Source organism: Balearica regulorum, chromosome 15 (assembly GCF_011004875.1).
Source record: "Balearica regulorum gibbericeps isolate bBalReg1 chromosome 15, bBalReg1.pri, whole genome shotgun sequence".
Lineage (NCBI taxonomy): Eukaryota > Metazoa > Chordata > Aves > Gruiformes > Gruidae > Balearica > Balearica regulorum.
This window is the reverse complement of record NC_046198.1, coordinates 12,527,994-12,553,469: the sequence shown is the minus strand read 5'-3', so window position 1 is coordinate 12,553,469 and position 25,476 is coordinate 12,527,994. Positions and strand designations below refer to the sequence as shown.

Below are 25,476 nucleotides of genomic sequence, written 5' to 3'. Positions count from 1 at the left end.
CAAATACCAACAGTTTGTTCAGGAGTAAAGCCAAGTGAAGCACAAGTCTGCCACAGTTCAAACTGCAGGAATCTGTGTTGTAAACAGAGGAGACATTTGAGATGTGTCAATAAATTACTTCTCAGAGCAACATGTTTTCCACTTTCTCAAACAGAAAATCTTGCATGATGTTTCCAAGAAGTTTTCCTCTCCCCCCCAAAAACTAAGTCAAGAACAGAGCAAAACAGGTTTACTCCATCCACAGAGCCACTTTAAGCATAGCAGCAAACTAATGAGAAGGTGGAGACCATGCTGCCTTCTGCCTTTGTAATAGAAAGCCTTCCCAGGTAGTGCAGGTTCAGAAAAAGGAGCAGCAGAGTACTGAGCTAAACTTACTCTTCTCCTTTGGAAGCACAACTTAACAGCTCTGCTCCTTCCATTAGTGTTCAATTACCAGCTGGTTGGTTTGTGGCAGTATGGAACCTTGAGAGATTTTCTGGAGCTGTATCATGTTTGGATGCATCCTTAAGCCATCTAATCTAGGAAAACCTTCAATGTTACAAAGATATAATTTCACAAAAAGTCAAAAGTCACTGTGTTTCTTCCCTCCCTCTGTTCACCTCCTCCTCTCACTCCATACCTGTGAAACACAGCCTTAACTTCAAAGGGTATGCAAACACTTTGGATACTCCTGTAACTTGGAACACAAACATTTTAAAAACTAAACAGCATCCTCGAGGTACAGGCATCTTTCTTAAGCATCAGGAAAGACTTACGGAGGAAAAGAACCATTGCTTGGATGAAGGATCAGCAAGATAAAGACATTGCCATCATTCCTTGGCAAGCACCAGGTTAAGGCGACTCGTGATCACTTGTGATGCCAGCTGTTTGTTCCTTCACCAACACCACAGCATGTCACCACCTCGGCTGCACTTACAATCAGTCATAGGGTTGCACTCTTCCTCAGATGAGCTTCCCAATTTACAGCAGAGCTTCCAAAAAACAGTTGTGCCAACATAAGCAAGAGCATAGTGCAAAGCAGAACTCCCTAGACCACCATTTCCTATTGCTCACCGTGGTTACTCTATCTTGGAACTAGCACCCAAGTTAAGCACTATCCTTGCAGAACACATTGAGTCCAACACTTGATGTTTTAAGTCAGAGCAGGTTTGTCAGGGATACAGCAGGAGCAGGGAAAGAAAACAGAAGAAAACTAGGTTAAAGAAAACTACAATCTTTTCAAAAAGGCACTGCAAAAGGATCAAGATTTGGATAGCTAGCAAGAATATAAACACAGACAACTGAGCAAGTTATTGCTACCTAACTATCCTACCTATGTTTTCCATTTCAGCTTTCTGCCAGGTCCTGTCTTTTAAAGAACACAGGCTCATTAAATATAATTCACTGTCAGTATGACAAGTTAAGAACAACTTCAAATATCTAAGTATAAAAACCCAGAAGATATGTCAGTAAGACTTCCTCATAAAAACATACCTAGTTTTTAATGTTTTGCTTATTTGTTCATCTGTGCTTGTTACTTGTTGTTGATCCTACATAGCTTACTATAAGATATTCAGGAAAGCTTGAAAGAATTAATCACCCATTATCCTATTAAATTCAGTGGCCCCTTTGAAAAATCCAAGCCTTAACCTCTTACTGTTTTTCCTCAAGGGAACATTTTAGAGAATTTGGAAAGACACCGAGATCACCCTTTTTCACCATCCCGATGCTAGATGGAAAGGACAAGGTCCAACACTCACATGAAAGAAAGATGAATTACTACAGAGAACATACAAATGAGGTGCAGAGGGCTGACTTGTAAAACTGGAACTCTCTGAAGTGCACTGTCAGCACTGCTCTTTTGAGCACAGAGCCAGCCATGTCAGGGAGATGGGCTTAACAAAACCATTCACCTCTCCTTTTGCAGTTTTTTTTCTGCCTAATGTCCTGAAACCAGCCATACGGTCAGAAAACTGCTAATATAATGCACAGGAAGCAGCAGGAGCTCTCTCTTTTACACAGCTACACCAGTCCTTGTTGGATCTTGAAGTGCACGTAGCTTTAACACACGAAAAATTTCAAAACCCTGTATCACGGGAATAAAAGTCTCCATTTCGGCTATATCTTTGAGATTGAAGGGTTGAAACCAGTCTGACAAGTGGAGCCCTTCCACTACAAACAACTTTCTTTGATTGTTTTTAGACTTCAGTGTAAACAGATAAATATTAACATATATGTCCCTGCATAATGCAGGTGTTTTGTTGCAACTAGAATAAAAGTTGTCCTCATGCTACCACACTTTTAACCTATGCATATGCTCATTACTTAATATATGAGCTCTCTCCTGCTTACACCAAATTTCAGTAGGAGGTCTTTATTAGGCTCCCTTAGTCATAGAAAGAGCACACCTTTAAATGTACTGAACTTGCTCAGATTTCTGGAATACATTCTCATTACTGGGAATCTCTACAAAGATACTAGCTGCCAAGTTTGAAGTCTCGAATTACTGAGATCCACTAAAAACTTTGTGAATGTGGAAAATAAACAGCATAATCAAAAGGAAAAGGCTGTTCACTGGGTTGGATTTTTTCTCTGTCCAGAACTTTCTGCACGCTAGAAAGGGATAAAGAGATTACTCCAGTGGTTTTTAGCTGCAGTTGGGTACTGGCTTAGCCAGCCTGAACTGAAAGTTTCCTTCCTTGTTTCTCACAGCATGCGCCAGCATTTCTTGATGGGAATGCAAAGATTAATTACAGCTGTACTTGCTCTGAACAAATCCTTATATTCAATACAGTCCTGCAAGATTTAGAGTAGCACTAATTAGGGCTTAGAATGACAATTCTGCAAAGACAGACATACTGAGTACTTTTTCTAATGATTTTATGCATAATAAAATTAAAGCTTCTTTCCAGAAGCAGAGTGGCATTTATTCTCAAGAGTTGGGAGCCAAAAGGACTTTTCCAGTTTAAAAACATTAGATTTGGTGTTTCAGTGCTATTGCTGAAGGTAAGATATCAAATTGTAACTGCTACCACACACATACAGAGAGGGGCAAGGATGAGTACAGTATTTATTCCGTAAATCTTTTGGGACACCCAGACAGTTCTCTCACGGGCTCAAGCACTAAGTAGTAAAGACAAAAAAGCTTGTGCTTAACAAAATACACGAGTAAAAAGAAATCTCTCAATCAGAAAAATTACAATCATTAGGCAAGATGCAAATTGTCATAATGAATTTTCAACATGGGAGCTGTATCTATGAAGTTGTTTCTCTCATTCACCTTAACCACACCAAAAATACAGTCAGGATTTATTGGCATCCAACGGGCAAAAGTAAACTCCTACAGGCAGCCTTACACAGTACCATAAAAATACAAGGCTTTTTAATCTACCTCCAAGAACATAAAAGTCAAAAAGTAGGACCACACAAAATCTGAATTTCAACCTTTTGGTATCCATACACAGCAAGGCATTAAGGAAGTGCATTAACGCACTGTACATTTTACAGACTTTAGAGGTGATTTTGCCCTAAGTTTCTGATCTTTAAATAAAAAGGGAAAAATTGTAGAGTGCTGGGAATTCACTATACAGAGTACTAGAACAGCCAGTAGCACAGCTCTTTCTAGTCAGCGTCTGTCTCAGTTCCCATATGGTAGGCATATCAATTTCTTGTTACCCACTTATTTATTATGTACGATCTGCTCGTTACTTTCCAACTTATCCTCCCAGTTCCATGCAGGCTACATTTCATCCAGCTGTTGCATTTTGTCATAACCTAAGGCCAGGAGCAATTCATGGCAGGAATCCTTTTATTTTTCCACAGAGCATTTTAGTACAGAGAGCTTTAATCCTTGGTTGAGCCCTCAGGTAGGTACCGTAAGAAATGGCTATTCTCTAACACTTTTCCATTTGTGCTGTTCTGAAAAGATTGTAATTCATGACCTTTGTGGTTGTTCTTGCTTCTCTCCAATAGCAGAAAGTATTTAAGAACAGCTTACAACCATTTTACACATCACATGACTTTCTATGGATGGTTCTGCTTGAGAGAATGGCTTCTCCCATTGAGAAAAGATACTGCACAAGTGTTTTTTGCTAGAATTCAAGGTGATTTGCAGTGTAAAATGATTTATGACCTTTGATTCTCTAAATGGTTTTGATTCCAGCCTACTTTAAATGCAAGTTCTTCTCACCTCTTGCTCAGTGGCACTTAAATCAAAACTGAGATTACCAAACGAAGCATTCCTTGGTGTAGGCGACAGACAATGTGTTATGAAGGCACCCTCAACCCTGTCTCTTGCTCCAACTTAGTCCTGAATTTCAATCTCAGTGACTGCCAAGAAATACTAGTGCTGGTACAACCAAACACCATGCTGCTCAAGGAGTTCTTCTGGTGGCAGCAGGCCTATTAACATATCTCATTTAAGCATTTATTTTTAGAATACTGCAAATATAATAGGAGACTGAGAATTTAGCTTCTGTAGATGCAAACTGACAAACTATACAGTATTAGCCAATATCCACAGAGTTTATGCAAAGGTTTCCAGCTGCTTTTTGCTTCATGTTACCTCTCAATTTTTACTAAAACCCAAACTATAACTCACTAACTCTCATCTCCTTTAACAAAATGCCACTTTTGTTTGAGAGTTCTTACTTGAAACTTTGATCTGAAGAAAACTTTCCTATTTGGTCTTAGAGACAAGATCAGAAGCCAGAGACTCCAACTGCGAATCCTTCCTACTACAAACCAGCCACAATGCTTTGCAGTGTTACACTTAAACAAGCAATTAACTTCTTTTGCTGTACAAAGATGAGTCAAACTCCAGAACTTGACCATAAGCCTTTTTAGGACTTGGTATTAGAGGACAGAACTAGAAATACAAAATTAAATCTGGACCTCTGGCACTTAATTGCCATAATACTGGCATAAAACCTTACTTAGATATTGACCTGAAAAGAAACATCTCCATAATTCACACTGTTACACGAGTCCAGAGCAGGATATTATTCAAGCTCCATAGATAAAATCTGCAAGTTAAAGATCTTTTAAGTTAATATATTATGTCAGATTAAGCCACTGTTTTAGAATTCTACCATAACAAAATCAGATTATAAACAGACTATTATTGTTATTTTTATAACAGCAAACAAGTGGCAAAATTAAGAGAAGGCTTAGGTTATACAGCACTATCATTCCTTAAGTGTAATAGCTAAATTCAGACAGGCCCATTTACCATCCACAGCTTCGTAATTAGCTTTAAAAAAAAAAAATCATGTTAACATTGTTAGATATGGTGTACTTGACTTTCAGTACTGACACCGTGTAATTACAAAATATCAAGGCTCAGCAAAGCAAACATGAGTTTCTGGTTTGCAGCACTACTGTCAATCCATTATTTTTTAAAAAAGTTTTCTGGGTCAGTGGTACATCCCATCAAGATCTAGAGAAGAAAAAATCCACATAACTTCTCCAGCAGTGATTTAGTTTCACAGGAATTATGCAAACTAGAAATACCCAAGCAAAGCTCCAAAGTAATTTGGCAAAGAGTTGCCGCCTAGTCCCAATTACATGCATTAAATAGTAAAAAGATTTCCCAGGCTGGTACTTTGAACAGTGTGGCTATTTCCTTTGTACATCTCACTAGCATTGGTCAAGCCCCAGTGGATTTCACTGATGAAATATGTGAGTTTCACAGCTCTGAAAAAAAAAATATCATTCTTACAAAATAAGCAACATTCATAGTCTGTTGTGTAAGCTCATATTCAAACAGTAGTTTGCAGAAAAAGCAACTCATTTTTATGTTATGGCCAATTGTATAAGATGGAGTTGATTTGACACTCGATATTTCCTCAAGATGAAGTGCATTAGCAAGGGCATCATGTCAACATCAGGCACACGTACTCCTGCATTTCAGTGCTGTAACATATATGCCAAGAGTAAAATGTTTAGAAACATGCTTTTAAGGCTAACTCTGCCCTTGCAACTTCGACAAATGATCAGTTCAAAAGTTTTTACTTAAAGATTCAAGAAATCTCTATTAAAGTGAACTGAAAAATTCTCACAAAATAGAGCCCACTCCTGTAGATTTCGTTTAACATTCCACTTCAAAAGTCACTTACTCCTCATGTCAAGTCAGTACCCTGCTGCCCAACCTCTCAATTCGCTTGGCTTATAGAGGCAGCCAAGTGCTGCCACATAACCTCCATATGCTATAGCAGCTGGTATATAGCCTAACTCCTGATCATCTTACATTACTGCTGTACCTAGTATTGCCGTATCAAAATAAAGACATTTAAGCAACAGTTCGTCCACTTGCAATCAAGAATCAGTAGGAATGAATAGTGCCTCACCTCCATACTGCCCAAAAAACACAGCTGGCGGTCTATGAGGCTTTGAATGCATCAGCTCCTTGCACAAGGAGAATGCAGCAACAAAGCTATACTACTGCAAGGTGCAGGCTGTTCACTACACATTTCCAGCACACTGCATCTATTCTGTCAGGCATAATTTAATCACTTCAATTTATTTCAAGTGTCTGCTGAGAGGAAAAAACCCGCATAGTTAATTCGCAGGGGAGTGACTCATGTCCCATTACAAATATCCTCAAAACACCCACACCTAAAACCACCCGGAGAATGGTGAATCGATATAAAAGAAAGGGTCTTTAAAACATTTTCCAGAGTCTTCCCACATCCAAGGCTTCAGAGGCTCTTAGTATTTGAAGTATTACTGGAAGTGTTCCACACAATTCCCTGTGCAGAGATCTAAAAATAGCTACAGACACAGTAGTAAGTTTTTGTCTATATTTGCAAGCCCTTTACTTCCCTCTCAGGAACCACTACTTCCCATTAATGCTGCCTTTTTTTTTTAAAAAGGAGCTATTAAAATATTAGAAATTCTTTCAACAGTGCAGTGAACACCAATAATAATACATCAATAATAACAACTAAATTTAAATTGATGCTCTAGTGATGGATCATGAATATATTCTGGATATTAATTACCGCATTAAACCAGAAGCCTTTTGCAGCCTCCTTGGATGACCATGCTCCTTTCTGTATGAAGAAGAGCAGGTATCTGTAAGCAGTTACCTTAACTGCAAATAGGCTTTGGAGTTCAGAGTAAATAGCCCCATCAATCCTGAAGAGATGAGAATATGACTTTTACCACAGGAAAAGTTCAGGAGCTCTTTAAATACATAGTGACAGGCTAGAAAGACTTGGTATTTTGAAGGGAAACAGTAAGAATCATTCAAATGAAGATACCACTTTGACCATGAGTAGTTAGGATGGAGATTTAAAAAACAAAACACATTGTGCATATTTAAAAAACCTGATAAAACAGTGTCAATTTTGCTTTAAGAATTGATGAAGCCAGATAACGGCCTTTGCAGATCTGCTTGTTATTAGCTTAAGCTCTGTAACAGTGCTAGCGCACAATATATATCTGTTCTGACCGTGACAAAAGTATTATTTTCTTGCCTGACAAACCCTATTTGTCCCATCTGTACCCGCAATGACATGAAGCACGCCAAGTTGCAAGAAGTCAAAAAAGTAGCTAACCTCACTTCAGGTTTTGCTCTGGACACATTAAACCAGAAGTGAATGGCTTCTCACATTTTCCCACTAGATGCCTAGGAGGAAGAAAAAAAAAAAACCACACCAAAACCCCAGAAACCACCTGACCAAAGCAATTCCTACCTTGGCCCAAGTCTCCATGGTTTATGGCATAAACCAAAACATCATTTATGGGTGCAAAAAAGCTTGCAGATACATGCACCCAGACTCCCAAATATACCCAAACACTTGTGATTAGGCTCAGACTGAAGAAGCTTCCACTCTTTCAGCTAAATCACAATTGAAGTCCCAAGGTCCTTTCTCAGAGGCCATTCAAAGCCATTCAAAATAGAATTTGTCTCCACCTGCTGGCAATGACGAGTTAACACCCAGTTACCCAAACTGGCACAGGCAACCTCAAAAGAACAAATGTTACAGAGCATTTTGAGACACATGATAAATGTATTCCTTTCTAACATACAGACAGAAAATGGGGTAGGATAATGAGGGCAAGGGAGAAGAGAGAAGAATCACATACTGATTACAAAGGAATTCCTATTCTAGCAGTTAAAAAAGGAGGACAGAGATGTGACAATGTAACCAAACATACAATGAAGCTTTTGTCCCCAAACTACTTGGCTTGCATACAAGGAACAGAGGAACTTGGGTCGGTGGGGACAGACTGGGGCGGGGGAAGAGCAGGAGGCTGATGACTGAAAAGAAAGTGAAATTGGTTAGTCTGCTTTAAGACAGTGAAGAAAAAAGCAAAAAAGCACCCTGGTATTGTAGAATCCACCCACTCACTCCTGAAAGGCTTAAAGACCCAGACAGGGATTTACAGCCAGCACTTCTAGGCACTGAATGTGAAGCAGAACACACTCAAATGCCCAGAGGCAGCTTCTGTGGTCCCAGAGAAGCAGCTTTCTGATTGTATGAGGTTATGGTCAGAGCCATTTTCTTTCAACAAGTTTTCTACTGCCGAGTCAGTCATTCAGCTTAGCATTACAGACCACAGGAAGACACCTGTACACTGCAATTTTCAGCTCTAGTTAACCAAACATGTTTTACTTTTTATTTTTAAACAAAGTCATACAACTTCCTGTTCAAAAGCAGACCAATATAATCCTATAGTTTAGAAGCCAAAATAATAACAATAATAAAAAAAGAGCTGGTGTTCAGTTGACTGAAAGACCAGTGTGAAGAAGATGCAAGTGCTGAGCAAGGTCATAATTTCAAACATTGTCCAGAAACACTCAGACGGATCATAGTAAAGCTTTAAATTTTGGTGATGATTTTAAAACTATTATAAAGATAATGAATTCATTTCAAACCAAGCAAATTCCATTTAATAGCTCACTTATACTAAATAAGAAAGGAGTGCTGATGCAGAAGTTTTCTTAGCATTCGTTAAAATCAATTCAGAAAAGATTTATTTTCTCAGAGTCCACTCTATCTGGCTTCTATTTATTTACATGAGTCTATATCCAGCAAGGGTTTAAACTAAGTCAAGGTATGGGTTTATACACATCATATGCAAGCATAAATAAGGCATCTCCTTAAACCATCTGCTTTCTTTAAAGAATTATGCAGTTGGGTTTTGGTGGGTTTTTTTGGTTTGTTTTTTTAAAGAAATCGTGCTGCTGCTAATCCCAACGCACTCAGGGAATCAGACTTCCGCTGAACCTGGAAGTAAGGCACGGAAACTTGTTCAAGTTATTAAGGTGTTAATAATTTGTTTAGTGATCAATCCAGAAGTAGCATTTATATCCTTGAGAACAGTCTATTACATTTTAAAAGTTTTAAACAGTAAGTGCTTTTTATTTATAATGAAGATACTTTATAATCTCCTGGTGATGCAGCCTGCACAGTAAAACAACAGCACCCAGGATTTTCAAGTTGTTAGTGACACAAATGTGTGCAGTGGGACTGAGTTACACAGTATTTCTGTAGTACATCATATCATCGCACTATTGACAACAGTGCCTGCAGCAGTTCCAGTTGCCCCAATAACATTAGAAAGGTTATATGAACCATCATCCAAAAAGATGAGCGATAGAACTATACCATGACGGTGAAGATGACAGCATATTAAATGATCACTTGTGTGCCTGTATGCTTGGGGTTTGTGGGGCTTTTAAAAATGTTTTGGCATTTCCTGTTTAATCCTCTCAAAGCCAGAGAATGCAGAGGTAGGCCTACCAGTCTTGGAACGCTATTCATCCAAACTGGACTTTTTTTCCAGTTTGATGCAATTTTATTGCTAACCAGTAGAGGAATGAACCTCCCACATGACCCCAATCCAAATCTCCCCCTAAAAACAAACCCCATGCTTGATCATAGCATTTCCCAGAAAAAAAAAAAATTTCCTAACAGGCTGCTGATGCAATTATTGCTTATTATACTGGATTCTCTTAGTAGTTGTCTCATGTTGAATTCAAGTTCCCTGTGGCATGAACCATCCTTTTTATTCCACGTTTGAACAGTGCTTAGAACAGCAAAGTCTTAGTCTATGTCTACAGATGCTAGGAATTATGGAACAATTAATCTACCTTTCTCCCCCCTGCACATCCTCGCCCCCTTCCCCAACACTGTAACAGGGAAATTGTGCCATTTTTAGCCTAAGGAAATGAGGTTTATACAGTCATCCTGTGACAATTCTACATAGTCATTTTATTTATTCTTTAGCCATTTACCAGTCTCAAGATACTTCAGAGGCAGATTACAAAAATATGCAAGACTCAAATAGCCAGGGGAGATAGATGAGTATCTAAGGGCTGCAACATGAGTTTAACTACAGTATCAGACATTAGAGAACCCAGGGAGGAGGGCCACGAGGAAACAAACTACGAGAATTTCACGGCTGAATTTATCTAGTTTTTCTATGGCTATGTCGAGTTCCTCAGTCTAAGGGAGACTATACAAAGCCATGTTTCTAATCTCTACTTAACTCCTGTAATTAAACATTGATAACACATCCAAGCATGAAGAATTTTACCTATAACTGACTTTAAAAAAAACCAAGCTGAATTAAGTTTGAGGACAGAACACACAAAACAAAGAATTCTACTTGCAGATTAAAGCATAATTAATATGTTAAAATCATGAAGATCAACCCATATCATCTTCCAAGAACTAGTAACAGTGGTACTAAGTTGCATGGATCAGTACCTTTTTTTTCACTGAACAGAGAAGAAACAGAAAAGAGTTTCTCCATCTTATACGTAGCAAGAAAAAGGAGTGGATTATGAACAGCTGTCAGAAACATATTCCGTACCAGAAGTGCAGCTATTTTGGCACACGAGCACAAAAACCAAATAACAAGCAAGCAAGGAAGACAGCACATTTTTAAGCTCACTGTCATCTTTCAGTTGCTTATCCAAGTTTCACTTGCAGACGTCAGGATGAAAAGAAACAGTCAAATAGCAGCAGCCGGAACGGGTGTTGCATTCACTTCAAAAGATCTGCATGCAGGAATAGTTTGCCAGTATCAATATAGTGCAAGCTGGCAGGACTGGAAAGTTACAAATTAAGTGTGCCTTCATCAGTGACCTACTATGAACAGACCTACTGAGCTGCTAAAATATTTTTAGTTCAACCAATTCCTGCCTTTTTTGGTTCCTCTTGCTCTTCCAGTTTATCCAGTCATGTGCACTTTTCCACTCCCTCTTACTGCCATGTAGTTTTTCAAGTTTGGCTCCAATTACCACTTGTTTCTACTGCTGAAGTGCTCAGATTTACAGTATTACTACAAATAGCTCATACGACGGCTAAATCTTGCACGTAGCAAGCAATCTTTCAACTGAAAAGACATTTATACAACAGGGAACTTTTTTGCTCCCACCATGAAGACGGATGTACTCACCAGCTGATACTCGCTCCGACGGCTGAAGGCTTCCTTGATTCCCGAATCCCTCCACAGTGCGCCCAGGGCAGGTACATACAGCTGGAAGGTGGCAGGCTCTATGGGCATTCCAGCTTTGTTTTCAAAAGCCATCAAAAACATTCCATGCTTCTCATTCTCTGTGTACTGCCAAGGGATCCCCAGTTTGTCCCGTGCATCAACCAGAACCCTGCAGCCCTAAAGAACGATTCAGATAAGAAAGTCAGTGATAGAAAGATTAACGCGTGAAAGAACAAGGACTCAGAGGTACTTGAAGCCTTCTTTTTTGACACTCTTCTGGTAAGACTGAACTCAGGAGAGAATCATAAACATTGTTTATTGCAATATCTCCAACAGAAATAAGATAGAAAGAGCTTGCTTGTGTAAGCAACTTAACCACAATCTATTTTTCCAGCTGGAAAAAAATACTAGCAGCAACAAGCAATATGACCAACAGATACTAAAAGCAAACATCAAATGTGTAAGAAAAGTGTCTGGGAACAAATATATGATCCTCATAGCTGTAGTTTTAAAAGTGACTATGCCTGAAACCATATTCTTCCATCTTTTCCTTTGCATTTGGGTTTTAGATACCAAAAAGGACATACTAGTTTTCTCAAGCATTAGAAAGCCAAAAGAGTATTAAAAAAAAAATTGTTGAAAGAACATACTGTATATTCTGGTAAAGCAAAGTATATTGAGCTTCCAAAACTGAGGAAACTTAGTAACTTCCAGTGCTCTATGTATCCACCAACTAGTTAAACATTTCTGGAGAAAAAAAAATAATAGCAATACCAAACTAGCAAGATCCAAAAAGCATGTTGCTGTAAAGTATGATACTGACACAATCTACTTCGATGCTATATAACACAGCTATCCAACCTTACAGACCTCTTGAAAACTTGCTGTAAATGAGCATTTTCCGTTGAGACACTTTCATCCAAACGGTTACCTCCAGTAGGGAAGCCCAGCAGTGAGAGGACTGAAGACACTGCATTAAATTTCAAGCTACTGGGCTCAGTAAAGCTGGTGCAATTTTCCATCTGCATCAGCTTACTTTCTGAATTAGCCACACATTTGCTAAGAAGTCATGACAGGTTAAGTGTGAGCACTCTAATTCTGGAAAAAAATCTGGAAGGAAAGTGATCTAGCTCTCAAATTCAACTCAGGATTACTGAGACTGCTTAATTTCACATTTCACAGTTTTTATGGAAACTTAATTTCTTATTCATGGCAACAAGCCAAACACATGAGGTTAAGTAACTTTGAAACTTCAGTCTTGAATCTAACTACACCTATACTAAATAGCTTCAGATGGCCAACAGTTATTTCTCAATAGTAAGCACCATTTTAATAGTGGATAGATCTGTTACTGGTGGCTTAGCATCTCAAGTACCATCTAATTCACAAGTAAAATCTGTGGGTTATATTAAACTATTTTTCTCATCGCATTGATCTTTTGGTTTTACAGTTTATGAATAAAATAAAAAAAGTGAAGTTCTGTTTCCACAGCTATTCACATGAACCTCCACCTTATTGGACTGTTTTTCTTTTTTTTTTTTGCATATTTTAAGCTATCAAGACTGCACGTGTTGTTTTAACACTTGAACCTTTCACCTCTCCAGTCCTTTACCAGCACCACACCACCAGAACAGTAATTTTCCCAATGGAAATTAAGATTGGAGAGGGAAATGAGAAGCAACTTAGTGTGAGTGTCACAGAATAGAAACTCAAAGCAAAGCATCACAGTTGTCACTACACAACAGTGTTCCTGAAGTGCAGCTTCCCTGAAATGTAAATATTTATGATTCTCCAGTGATTGTTACTTTCTTTTTATAAAGTAGAGAATATATCTCCACAATACCAGGAAAAGACTAAAATTGAATATATTTACAAACTGCTTCTTTAAATTCCAGACATAACTATTTAGTAACTGTCATACCAACCAAAAAGTCAACTCCCATTCCTAGTTACAGAGTTTATCCCTGTATTAACAGAAGCCTTCAGATCTGCTTTATTTGAATGGTGTTAACAAATGTAAGCACGAGGGGAAAAACCAAAAACTTAGAAGGTTCTTTCTCTGAATTGCAGATGCCTGCACTACATCTCTCGACCCCAGACACTTTTGCAAACCCATCACTTGCACAGAACACCATCCCAGGTACAACTCAAAGTCAGTGTCAGCTCCCCGCCACCCCCAGTCGAGAACTATCAGATTTTTCCAAAGCACTGTGGTAACCGAGACTGGTGGGACTCCACTATTTCTAGGTATCTAACGCCAGGTTTGTTTCTGATCAGTGAGTAGTCTTTATGAATAGAAACAGTTGATCGGCACTGTGTCGGCCGGCGATCACCATCTCCCCACGCCACAGGCCCTGCACAGAGCTCCCAGCCCACACAGACCAGCTCTGACCTTTCACCTGCTTCGGCTCCAGCTCTCTGCAACCATCGCCCCCGGCCCTCAGCTCCGGCTTTTCCATCTTACAGCTTTCAGAGCGATTTAACCCTTACCCATCTGACAGCTACCACAGTCCCTTCAGAGCGCCCCGAAGGAACAACCAACCGCAAGATTGCACAATTCCTGTTTGGATAAAGCGGCACTGGGACCTCAGCGCGTTTCCCCACGCTGTCGCTCTGCCTTTTCCTGCTCCCACTGGAGAGAGAGAGGATCTCGGGAGACTGTTGTTAAGGAAAGTTTCATCGTTTGTTTGGAGAAAACCACAGACCAGAGTTTCAATCAAGGGCATAGAGACTGCTCCAGTCCCAGAATAGTCACTTATCTGCTGGCTGCTGCTCCTTGGAAATGCAGGTTTGAATCGCCCTGGGGCAAGAGAGGGAACTAAACTTAGACCTCACAGACCCCATGGGAGTGCATTGACTCCGTAAGGCCACCCATGGGGAGCGAGTAGCACCAGCACCTTCCTCTGACACAGGGAGAGAGAGAGAAACGGCCGCCACCACGTCACGTACAGAGCCCGGTCTGGGACAAAGTGGCAGATTCAGACGTACAGAGAGACATAGCATTAGCACTGCCAAAAGACCTATATAGACACACACAGAAGGTCAGTTTAAACACTGAATGAACAACAAAAAATAGGAAAGCAGTTAGCCCTATGCATACTCACTGGAACAGCAGCTCTCAAAATAAGAATTTGTAGAACATACCAGCTTTGAGATATACACCTAAAATGCATCAGGAATAAAAGCTTTACTTGACAAGCAAAGTAGCCAATGTTTCTTCCTCCCAACGTTAGGAGTTAAAAGTATTTGTGACTCAGCAAGATACCCAGTAAAGTGAATCTAAACTTAACATTTCTCCATCTCTGCGACACAGTTCTATAAATGCAGCAAGCAGATGTCAGAAAGATGAGGAGAAACAGAGAAATCGCCAAATTTAGATCTCATGTATTGCTATTCTTGTATTTCAGAGTTACTGGTAACACTACTTTTTGTAGCATTTGATAATCCTTGCCCCATTATTCTGCCGTACAAGTTACCATAGGAAAAGTTTCCTCTTTCTGGAAAAACATTCAAAACACTTTCCATACCTCTTTCCTCCAAAAAGACCATCATGGGAGACAGCCAGAGCACCACTTCTATCTGCAGTTAAAACTGCTTAGAAGTTTACACATACTGTTGATGACCAGAGGTAAAGCTTTCATTTAGAAGATTAAATTTAACTAAAAGTCCTAAAGTTTCCATTTATTATAAAATGAACATAATAGTTTAATATATTTAAAGTATATTTATCAAAACTGAATTTGGACTCAGACACCATTGGTACAAATAAGAAAAAAACCAAACACTAAACAAGTCTTATTGCACATACAACACTCCCTCCTGAGCTCTAACAATGAAGGTAACACCAGATCATTTTCATTGCAGTGTTCATTTCACAGTAAACCTTCCCAACACTGCTATGACAGATTTTCTACTACATAGGAAATGTCAATTCACTCTTTCATTCTGAAGATTGAACACTGTCAATTACCATTCTGTTTTCAAATTTGGAATATGAATAAAAACCATGACAACAACTTTTGATGTTAAATAAGCTTCTGAACAGCTTTTGTGCTGCAATCAAAGCAGGACCCAGAATAAGCACAGGTGGAAAGACTTAAAATTCACAGATGAGGATAGCATCAGGCACTAGAAAATGGCAAAACAGCAGCATACTGGAAGCACCAGTTAGGGAGGAAAAATAGGAAGTTCTCTGTTCCATTCCTTTCCTAATAATTTTAAACGTATTCAAGTCATAAATCCCTGGCATGCCCAAAACTTGAATGGCGATAGGGTAGAACCAGAAAAAGTAACAAGAGTGTGACATGCATCTAACTCATGCAGTATCATACACAGAAGAAAACACTAAAGAGATCTAGAAATCCGCAGTTTCAAAAAAGGTAACTAAGGCATGATATATCAGAAATCTACAGAAATTACAAACCACTTGGAGAAAAGGAGTAGAAAAAGACTATTCTTACCCTGCCCCTTACCACACAAGTATGAGCAGTACAGCAACACAGTTATCAAACAGAAGGTTAAACTAAAAGAAGGGTTTTTCCTATACACCCCCCCGACAGTGAGACAAACTCATTTACATAGGATGTTGGCCAAAAGTAGAAATGGTCTCAAAAAGCAATCAAGACAAATTGATGGAAGAAAGGTCCAAAGAGGACTATTCGATTACATTCCAGATGCAACTCCTGGCTCAAAAAGTTTCCGAAACCAAAGGCTGCCAATAACTGGAAGAGTATACTTTAGTATCACATTGCCTTGTTCTTGTACCCATTTTTGGTTGTGGTTTTTTTTTTTTTTTCCCATGTCAGAGACAAAGCACTAGATCCTTGGCCTGACAGAGCACAGCTGTTAGGCACTACACAGAATGTTTGCTACTCACCAGCAGTATGAAGGTTTATGAGCATTTGCACAAATGCTCATTACTAGCACTGGCCCAAATATTTTTTCTTCTCCTTTACTTTTGAAAGCATTTAGCTTTGAAAAAAAAAATCCAGGTTGTCTTGAATTTTTCAAAAATAATAAATTAAATTATTTTGTGGGAATTACTAGGAAGGTTATCACCAGCTATTGTCACTTGAAGCCAGTGATGCTTGCCAATACATGAAGTGTTGCAGTATTTAAAGAGCAGCTTGATTTAAGAATATCTTACATCAGTAGTTACACTACTACATAAACCACAACATTCAAGTTTTAAATTATTCACATACTCCAGTACTTGAGGGATTTGTTATCCTTAAAATCTCACACCTTTCGCCAGATGGACCAACTCAGAGGCCGAGCGAACACACCACAGTTAAGCACCAAACACACAATGGAAACACTAGGTTTGGGGGGGGCACTCACTCATAAGCAAGGCAGGTTCTTCTATGCACAAACCCACAGTCAAGTGATCAAAAGATTTGATTATTCTAGTCAAATGTCTAGAGAGAATTTGCAAAACTACTTAGAGTTTGTATGCAAATAGAAAAGTCTCCTACAGTGCATTTTCTTAAAATATTTTTAAGGAACTACTATGGGGTATGATATCACAGACAACAGTGACTGTTACACATGAAATACTGCAGCAGCTAGTTTTTAAGCTTTTACCATCACTACACCGCTCAATCTCATACTAAAGCCCTAGATCTCCAGCATCTGTATGACTCCAAGTCACAGCTAATAGGCAATACTGTCTTCTCCTATGGCTGTAAACCAACATGAATATTGCAGGCAACAGGGAGATTCAAACATGTTTCCTACTGTATGTTTTTCCTCATTACTGTTGACAAGGAACTGGCAAAGTCTGGGGATCACAATTCACAGAGACCAATATAAATCTGAGCTAATGCCAAAAGGAGTGCTCCCACCTTGGCAAGATATTTCTAATACACCCTCTGTGCCAGTGGAGCAGTACAAAGCGATACAGCTATATGAACACAGGTCCGGCTGGACCGGCAAGTCTAACTGTACCGAAAAACTGCAACAGCTCCACGATCACTGGTGCCAATACAGCTGAATCACACAGCCATAGAAGGGACTGGACTTTTCAGCAGCAATGCTTGCTGGCAAGTAAAAAAAGATGATAAAATGTAACCTAAGCATATTTTTAGAAAACATCCCTTAACCTTCTAAAAAAGACATTTTCAAATACAATTTTTAAAAATAAAGTTGTCAATGTTTGCAAATACAGTCATGTGCATTTTTTTTAAATTGCCGTCTAGAACACTGTGAAGAAGGTGATCTACTACTAGCAAAGTAATGGCAAGACAATCAGATTTTTACAGCACACTATTGTAAAAACATTAACAGTGTTTGTATTTGATCTATGTCCTTGGAACCTCATAGCCAAACAGCAGCCAAGATCGCAATGTCATTAAGGATAAGGTTTCATATTACAGAGCAACCAGTCTAACAACTAGGTACCATCAAAAGGGGCATCTTTCCTGGTACTGTAGTTCCACCCTCTCCTGTCTGATAGATTTGTCATTTGTCTGAGCCCACGAGCTGATCCACCACCTGTATTAGTTTGCTGTAAGGCAAGACAGACACAAGGGTAGGGGTGGGAGCAGCACCAGTTAACCCAGTTAGACAACGAAAAGGCTCACCAGTTATGCATGTATTTTCACCATTCACATATTGTAGTACCACCCAGGTGAGAGCAGGGTAAACAGTAAAGATGACCCACCTTCCAGCCCAACATACAAATAAAAAATGGGAACAAAGGCGAAGTGTCATTTACTTAGTCCACAGGAACACAAACATTAAGAAACATTTGGATTAGCCACTGAATCTCTGAATTGGGAGCAGCGGTGATGTCTGCTTGTTGGGAAACTCTGAAAAGAGTTCTTGTCTTTGACTGAATCCAGCAAAATGACGATAAATGCAGCACAAGAAAAATACTCTCACTGCAAGCTTTACTTGCAACTGGGCACAAAGTGGAGAGGTGATAACCTCAGAGGTGACAGACAACTGGTGCAGGACCTTAAAAATAGTTTCGAGTTAATGCTTTCAGAATCACATTACCAGGTTTCTCCTTTTCCCGAGATCATCACACTACTATCTAGTTCATAATTAGTTCATGCTTTCAATGGAGTGCAAGCAGCATCTGCAGTTTCAAAAGTATCCTCATCAAGTTTTGCAAGACCCTGTCATGCTGGCCTCATAAATATACTGCCACAGTACCCAGCAGATGTGCTTAGACAGAAGGGGAGGGTAGAGAGAAAGAGGCCTTCAATGCTAGGGTAAGACCAGCTCCTCACCCCATGAGGGTGAAAAAAACCCATGCAAGTGAAGCAAACTGATTTGGAAAGTCCACAGCCTCTGATTCCTTCTAGCTTTTTCTCTTGTTATAATTTGTATTGAACTTCTTCAAACAACATGTACTGGTTTACCTTTGCTCCAAAGTTTTCTTGTAAACATTCTTAGTAGCACAATTTGCTAATTTCTTTGCCAATACTGTTTCCAAGTTAATTATAAAAATATATGTATACTCAACCAACTGAATATAATGTAAGCTCCCAAATTTGGTCACTCAAGTGACTAAACTTTTGTCTGGAAAACATCAAAGTATGTGTCTACAGTCTCCAGGGACTAACTCATGTTCTGCAATACTAATGACTACATCACAAGAGCATTGTAAGCTCTATTTTGGAACAACGATGAATATTTATCACTTACTACTGACCAGTACTCCTCTTCCACTATCCGCCATGATGAAGACAGATTGCTCTCTCCTAGCCCAACCGAGAGACACACCAAATACAGAGAGACCACCAGAGCTGATAAAGTTTATATTTCAGACAAAAAATACATAAACTGGAAGTTACTAAGAGTTTCACTGATTAAATGAATCTGGAACAGGAAGACCAACAAGACTCATAAGGGTTTTTTTTTTTTTTCTTTTCTACATAACTTTGTGAATATTATTTTTCATATTAAAATAACTGCTAAAGAGTAAAAGCACAAAGCAAAGAATCAGATATAAATACCAGTCCTACCACTGAACTTTAGCGCTTGGATGTTAAATTTAATGGAAAAGCTCCTAAATAGCCACAGCTCCTACAGACTATTCTCCTTGTCATTCTTTTCAAAAGAAGCTGTCCCAGCAGAACTGAGATTGACACTGTCCTGTGACCAACTACTCAAGTACAACTAGATCCAAACTCTGAAGTAACAGATTGAATGTCACTATCATCACTTCCTAACAGGTTACCAAATTAATCTGCATGTATACCTATGGAAATGTGTAGTCAAGTCAATTGAAAGAGTAACTAGAGTTCACATAATGGAAAGATGTATTCTCCCTTCATTTGTAGGCTATTAGAAGAAATATGCTTGCATTATAAATGACTAGGTAATTCAGTCACTTAAAGTATCACTCTCAACTAAACTGAGGAATATTCTTTTCCCACTTCCCAGAGTTTGTATCTGTACCTGACTGAAATGTGCAAGCTGAAAGCAAGTTTCCTTGTTTTGTTTTTCAAGGACACAAGGTACATCTACCTTACAGTCAGAGACCATAAACACAACATAAGCCCATTCGAGGCATACAGAGTACCTGCAACAACGAAGCAGTAACAGTCTAGGTTTAGCATTGGTTGCAGAAGTCCAAAGTTCTTCTTAAAAGGGACTTCAGCATAGGCTACTCATTTTGCCCATTTTACTGTCAACTCATATTCAAGTCGTTGAGGAGAAGTGCTCTCGGGTATGCCCACGTGTATTGCAACTGCACATGAAAGTCCCAAAGATATATCCTCAGGGAGTTTTCATGTTCAAAATCTTTGGTTATTTTTGTTCCCCACCCAGAGCCCACAAATGAAGTTGCACATCATTTCCTGAGTAGTCCTTTCCTCCGCAATTCAAGGCTTTTCAATTCCTTACTCAATCACCACAATTCAGGCCACAGACAACAAGAAAACACTCACAGATGTACTGAAACCTTGAGCTGGCCCTCCCATTTTCAACATGGAAACTAACATTGCCAAAAAACTCAACAGATCATACTTCACACTTTTAAAAGCTGAATTTTTTTCTCTCTTCAGATTGAAATCTCCCAAACAAGCTAGTGCAAGTACCACTCTGGTGCTTGTAGATTACTTTATTTTCTTATGCAGCTAAACTGCGTTTTTTCAAGCAGCATGATATTCTCATACTTGAAACAAAAAACATTTAGACAAGGAACATCAGAGCCATGATTCATCAAGTATCTAAGCTCTTTAACTGTTATCAAAGGAAGCAAGTAGCAAGGCCAACCCATCTGTTTTCTAAGATCTGTTTTCTACTCCTTCAGCCACAGTTGGAAGGCATCAAAACACTCATGTAGCACCACCAGCCATTTCTTAGATTTGAAACTTACGGTACACACAAGTTTTCCAAGTTTCTCTGTATATCCAAGTCTCCTTAAAAATCATGCTGCAGCAGCTAGCCCTGTCCTATCCATTTTCCTTTTCCAGGTGGGTGTGCTAAAGTCATGAAGCCTGTGTACTCATACCAGAACATTAACACTACTGCTTTTCACTTCAATCATCAAAAAGTTCCAAAAACTTACTTTGAAACTTAGCCTCGATTAACAAGCAAAACCCTAGTTAACCGATGACTATTTACCTTAAACCAAAGCAAAACTAATGTATTTGAAGACCATCCCACAAATGCCAGAAAAAGCTAGCAGGGCCCTGAACCATCACCTGTACTAAATGGAAAAGTAAATTCTGTATCATAGATTTATTTCGTTGCAGCATTTTGTTTCTAACTAGGGTTTCTCAAAGTGGGGGATGAGAAACAGAGAGAACAGAGTAAGGAAAGAACTCAGCACTACAAAGCTATCAGAAAAGCAAGAAGCTAAAGACTCAAAATAAAGTGGAAGCTGACACTAATGTCAACTCATACTTAGCACTGTTATTTCCAAAGAGGTTTCAGGTTCTGTTCTCCGAATCAGTTCCTTCATTCTTCATAAGCTGTACAGACTGCCCAATAAGCAGTTTAGAAATATCAAGCACTATTGAGAGAATAGTAATCCTCCTCCTTCAGAGGGAAGTTTAGTCATGGTTGGAAAACTAAAATTGACCATTTAATCCTGGAGATTTACACTGCATTTCTAACTCAGATCTCAGTGTTGCAGAAGCTTAACAGCCCCATTGTTTGACCATGCCGAGAACTGTGTGGAAAAAGGGGCTAAGGTTGCTGCAGCTGTATTTCACAACGTCAAACAGATTTATATGCTATTTGATAGGATCATTTTCATTTCTCATTATCCACATATCATATTATAAAAATTCATCTTATATCCTTTCTTGTAAGTTAGATACATGGTGATTTCTGCTCCATTTAGTCTTACTGGATGATCACTGTAGACTGAACTTCCTGAAAAAGTGAAAAGAATCTGTAGTCTAAACACTCTATTATAGAAAGAATAGTGATTAGGTTCACTTGACAATTTACATTGTCAAAGAAGCAAAATAAGTCTACTTGAAACATTTTATGGTTTTCCACTGAACAGAGTTTAATACAAGAAAGTATTACACAATTACCCTAAAATAAATACACTGACAACATCACTGTTTTGAAAGCCTTGTAATTCTGTCTTGGTATTTGGTTTCTTCCTGATGATTATGGCAGAATATCAAGGTGTTATCAGGTTTCTTTCAGATGAACAAAAAGCACACAGAACATCTACTGCCTTCTCCCCACACTCCAGTCTCAGACCTCCTTCCCACCAGAAAACTCGTTTAGTATCCTTTGTTTTCTCTCCTTCCATCTGCATACTCTTTCCATAGCAACCATTGCCAAGCCATCCCCCAAAACCTACAGGTGAAAAGTAAGCTGTATTCTTATGTGCAAGAGCCATCTCTGTCATCTGGAGAAATAAGAGAAGAGTCAGACAGATGTGGTCCATGTACCTAGAGGGATAGCCTAACCTACCACTCCCAAATCACAAACTGCAAGGCCAAAAAGGCCATCTGTTGAACTATATTAACTCACTTCAAAAATTACTTCCAAATGTTAGTTTAGGCAGCTTGAAAAGGTGTTCAGCTGACAAGAGTCCAAGAAGTGTTGTTAACTACTGGTCTTGAAATCAGAACACCTGACTGCTACCTTGAGGACCTGGATTCTACTTTAAGTTCTGAAAATTTGCCCAAAGTCATCCAGCAGACAAGCGTTTCAAGTGCATAACTCAGCCTCCCCTACTACAAGATGGAGACACTTACTTTCCTTTCCAAAGTGCACTCAGTTCTACAGCTGAAAGCTCTTCTGCATAGATAAAATACTATAGTATTTTACCATGACTAGCATTGCTTAGACAACTTAAAGAGAAAGGAGTCTCAGATTATTTTTTTTTTTGTTTTCACAAATTACTTACTTAAAAGCCTCAGCTACTACTTTAAATCAGTAGCAGTAACAAATAAATCACTGGCAGTACCAAAATAAGCATTAAGACCTCTAAAATAAGACTCCCTATTTCTAGGTCTACAGACAAAAAACTCGTAACACTCTTTTTGCTTACATAACCTCAATGAAAGAGAAGCTTCTGAGCTTCAGCTTTCTTGCAGTTAATGGGTTCCTGTAAGACACGTACATGCTCCTGAAAATGGACTTAAAAAAAAGGAAAAGAAAGTTAGTCAACAATTTTCCTGTTCACTAACAGAAGCAAAAGCCCTTCATGGAATAGCAGCATTCTTAAAAACAAGAATCATTGTGTACGTGCACTTAAGTGCATATAACCTTCTATTCGAAATAAATCTGAGAATTCAGAAATAACTTGTTATCCTTAACTTGCACAGTTCCCTTTCCTCTAATTTTCCATGAAATCTCAGAGTCTCACAAATCCATGCCCATATAAGAATGGAGACAGTCCTACAGAAAAATATAGGTAGGAAAGTAGCAGTTCTTTTATTGAAAGATTATGAAGATTAAGACAGATATATTCTTAAGTAAGCTTTTAATGCATCTTTAGGTATTTTCTGAAATACAATCACTTCTACCTGCACAAGGCATCAAAGCTTGTTCACCCAGATAGAAACAGTATTTGTCAAGGCTGATTTTCCTTAACTGTCCGTAGGCCAAAGGCTCTAGCAGTAGCCCGTATATTGTCCATGCACTAGAGAAATACAGTACCAGCACTATAAAGTCTGTACACGCATTGAACAAAAACTTTTTTGCAGAGGTACTAAACCAAAGTTGTTCCCATTTCAGTGCTGTGCTTGATAACATCCCACACTACCCAACTCCAAGGGCCTGTGCTGCCCTGTTTCTAAAGATGTATCACGTAACAACTGCTTGCAGCCACAACATCCATACAGGGACCCATTTTTTGTCCCATCTCGAGGTACACAGACTCAGGGCACTTAGCAGAGGCATGGAAACTCCTCCTCATTTCTTCAAATTTTGAAGTTTCTCCAATTCTGACTTAGAGGATGCTCTCATAATGTTTTTTCCAGAGCAGAGGCCACACCTATATCCTCTTTCCTCTGGGTTTCCACAAAGCTTTTCTCAATCCCCTTTGCGGGAAAGTTTTCTCTGAGCCTTTTTTTCATCGAGGCCTTCTGACGGATAACGCTGGAAGCCCACAGAGCCTCGCCTCCCGCAGCCCGCCAGGCAGTCGCACAAAAGGTACACGCCTTCCGAAACACCTGCCCCACAGGGACCCCATTCCCCAAAGAGAGGGCGCATCCGAGGAGCGGCGGAGGAACCCAGGGGGAGCAGCCGCCGCCGTCCCGGCCGAGCTCACATCCTTTTCCGACAGCGATTCTGGGCACGGCCCAAACTCCCAAAGCTGAGGGATGGGTCGGCGCCCGCCTCCATCCCCGACCGCTGTGGGGGAAGGCGGCTGGGGCCGCCGCACCCCCCTCCCCCCGGCCCCCTCCCGCTCCTCACCTTGAGGATGTTCTCGTAGATGGTGGCCCGGAACTCCAGCAGCGCCTTCTGGTCGAACTCGCGGCCGTGGATGATCCGCATCTGCTTGAGGAAGGTGGACTTGCCGCTCTCGCCGGCGCCCAGCAGCAGGATCTTGACCAGGCGGCGGACGGCCCGCCTCTCCCGGGCCAGCATCGCGTCGATCTCCCGGCTCCGCCGCCGCGCCTCCCGCTCCGCATCGCGGCTCCGCTCCTTGCCCTCCCGCCGCGGCTGCTCCCCAGCGCGGCCCGTGGCCTCGGCCGGCAGCAGGCAGCGGCTCAGGGTGCGCACCACGCCGGACATGGCGGCTGCGGGACAGCAGGAGCGCTCACAACGCCGCAGAGACCCCAGCCAGCTCCGCCAGCATCGGGCGGAGGCCACCGACACGCTGGGACCCGGGAGGAGGAGCAGCAGCCGCAGCCGGGGGCTAAGGGCCGGGACCGCCCATTCCCCTTCTCCCGGCTCGGCTGGGCGACGCAGCGGAGGGAGGGGAGGCGGGGTGCGGTCCGGGCAGGCCGGCCGGCCGGGGGGGAGGGGTGGCGGCGGCGGGGCGCGGCCCGCAGGCCCTACCCGCAGAGGGGGCACCGCCGCCCCGCTCCTCTCCGAGCGGCGAGGGCACGCCGAAGGGTTGGGGAGCAGCGAGAAGATGCCCCCAAGCCCCTCGGCCCAGGTTCAGCCAGCGGCCACCTCCGGTCCCGCTGAGGCGCGGCGGGGCGGGGGGACGCGGAGCCCCCGGCCCCTTCAGTCAGGGAGCGCCGCCGCCGCCTGCGGAGGGAGGTGTCCGTCCGGCCCTCCCGCCCCGCTAACGCTGCGTCTCATTGGGAGACAGCAGTGTCGGTCAACGTCTCCCTCTTCCAATTGGAGAAGCCGACCCGCGGGGCGGGGTTAAGCGGGCGACAGGGCTCAAGGCAACGCAGGGCGGGCAGCGCCGGGAGGGACAGCGCGGGGGCTGGGGCGGAGCTGTCCCGCGGGGGGCGGGGCGAGCACCAATCAGAGGTGAGAGGGCGGGCCCCCGCGCGAGGTGGTCTCGTAGGGGGCGGGGCGTGGACCTCGCTGTGGGCGTGATGTTACGTTACGTCACGCACGTCACGTCCTGGGCCATTGGCGTGAGGTGGGCGCTGGGGCTGCGGGGCCCGCTCGGGGCTTGGCTGTAAGGGGCTCTTCGGCGTCTCGGGCCGG

At 41.1% G+C, this 25,476-nt stretch overlaps 1 protein-coding gene across 1 annotated transcript in view; it reads right to left on the bottom strand.

Annotated features, from left to right (window-relative positions):
• Positions 1-25,089, bottom strand: part of GNA12 (G protein subunit alpha 12) — a 44,444-nt gene extending 19,355 nt beyond the window's left edge. Inside the window, exons 1-2 of the mRNA XM_075767127.1 lie at positions 24,280-25,089; positions 11,395-11,610 (exon numbers count right to left, since the gene is read on the bottom strand). Of these exons, the coding sequence (XP_075623242.1) occupies positions 11,395-11,610; positions 24,280-24,600 (537 nt within the window). The 5' untranslated portion in view covers positions 24,601-25,089. The remainder of the gene's footprint in view (positions 1-11,394; positions 11,611-24,279) is intronic.
• Positions 25,090-25,476: the final 387 nt, after the last annotated feature.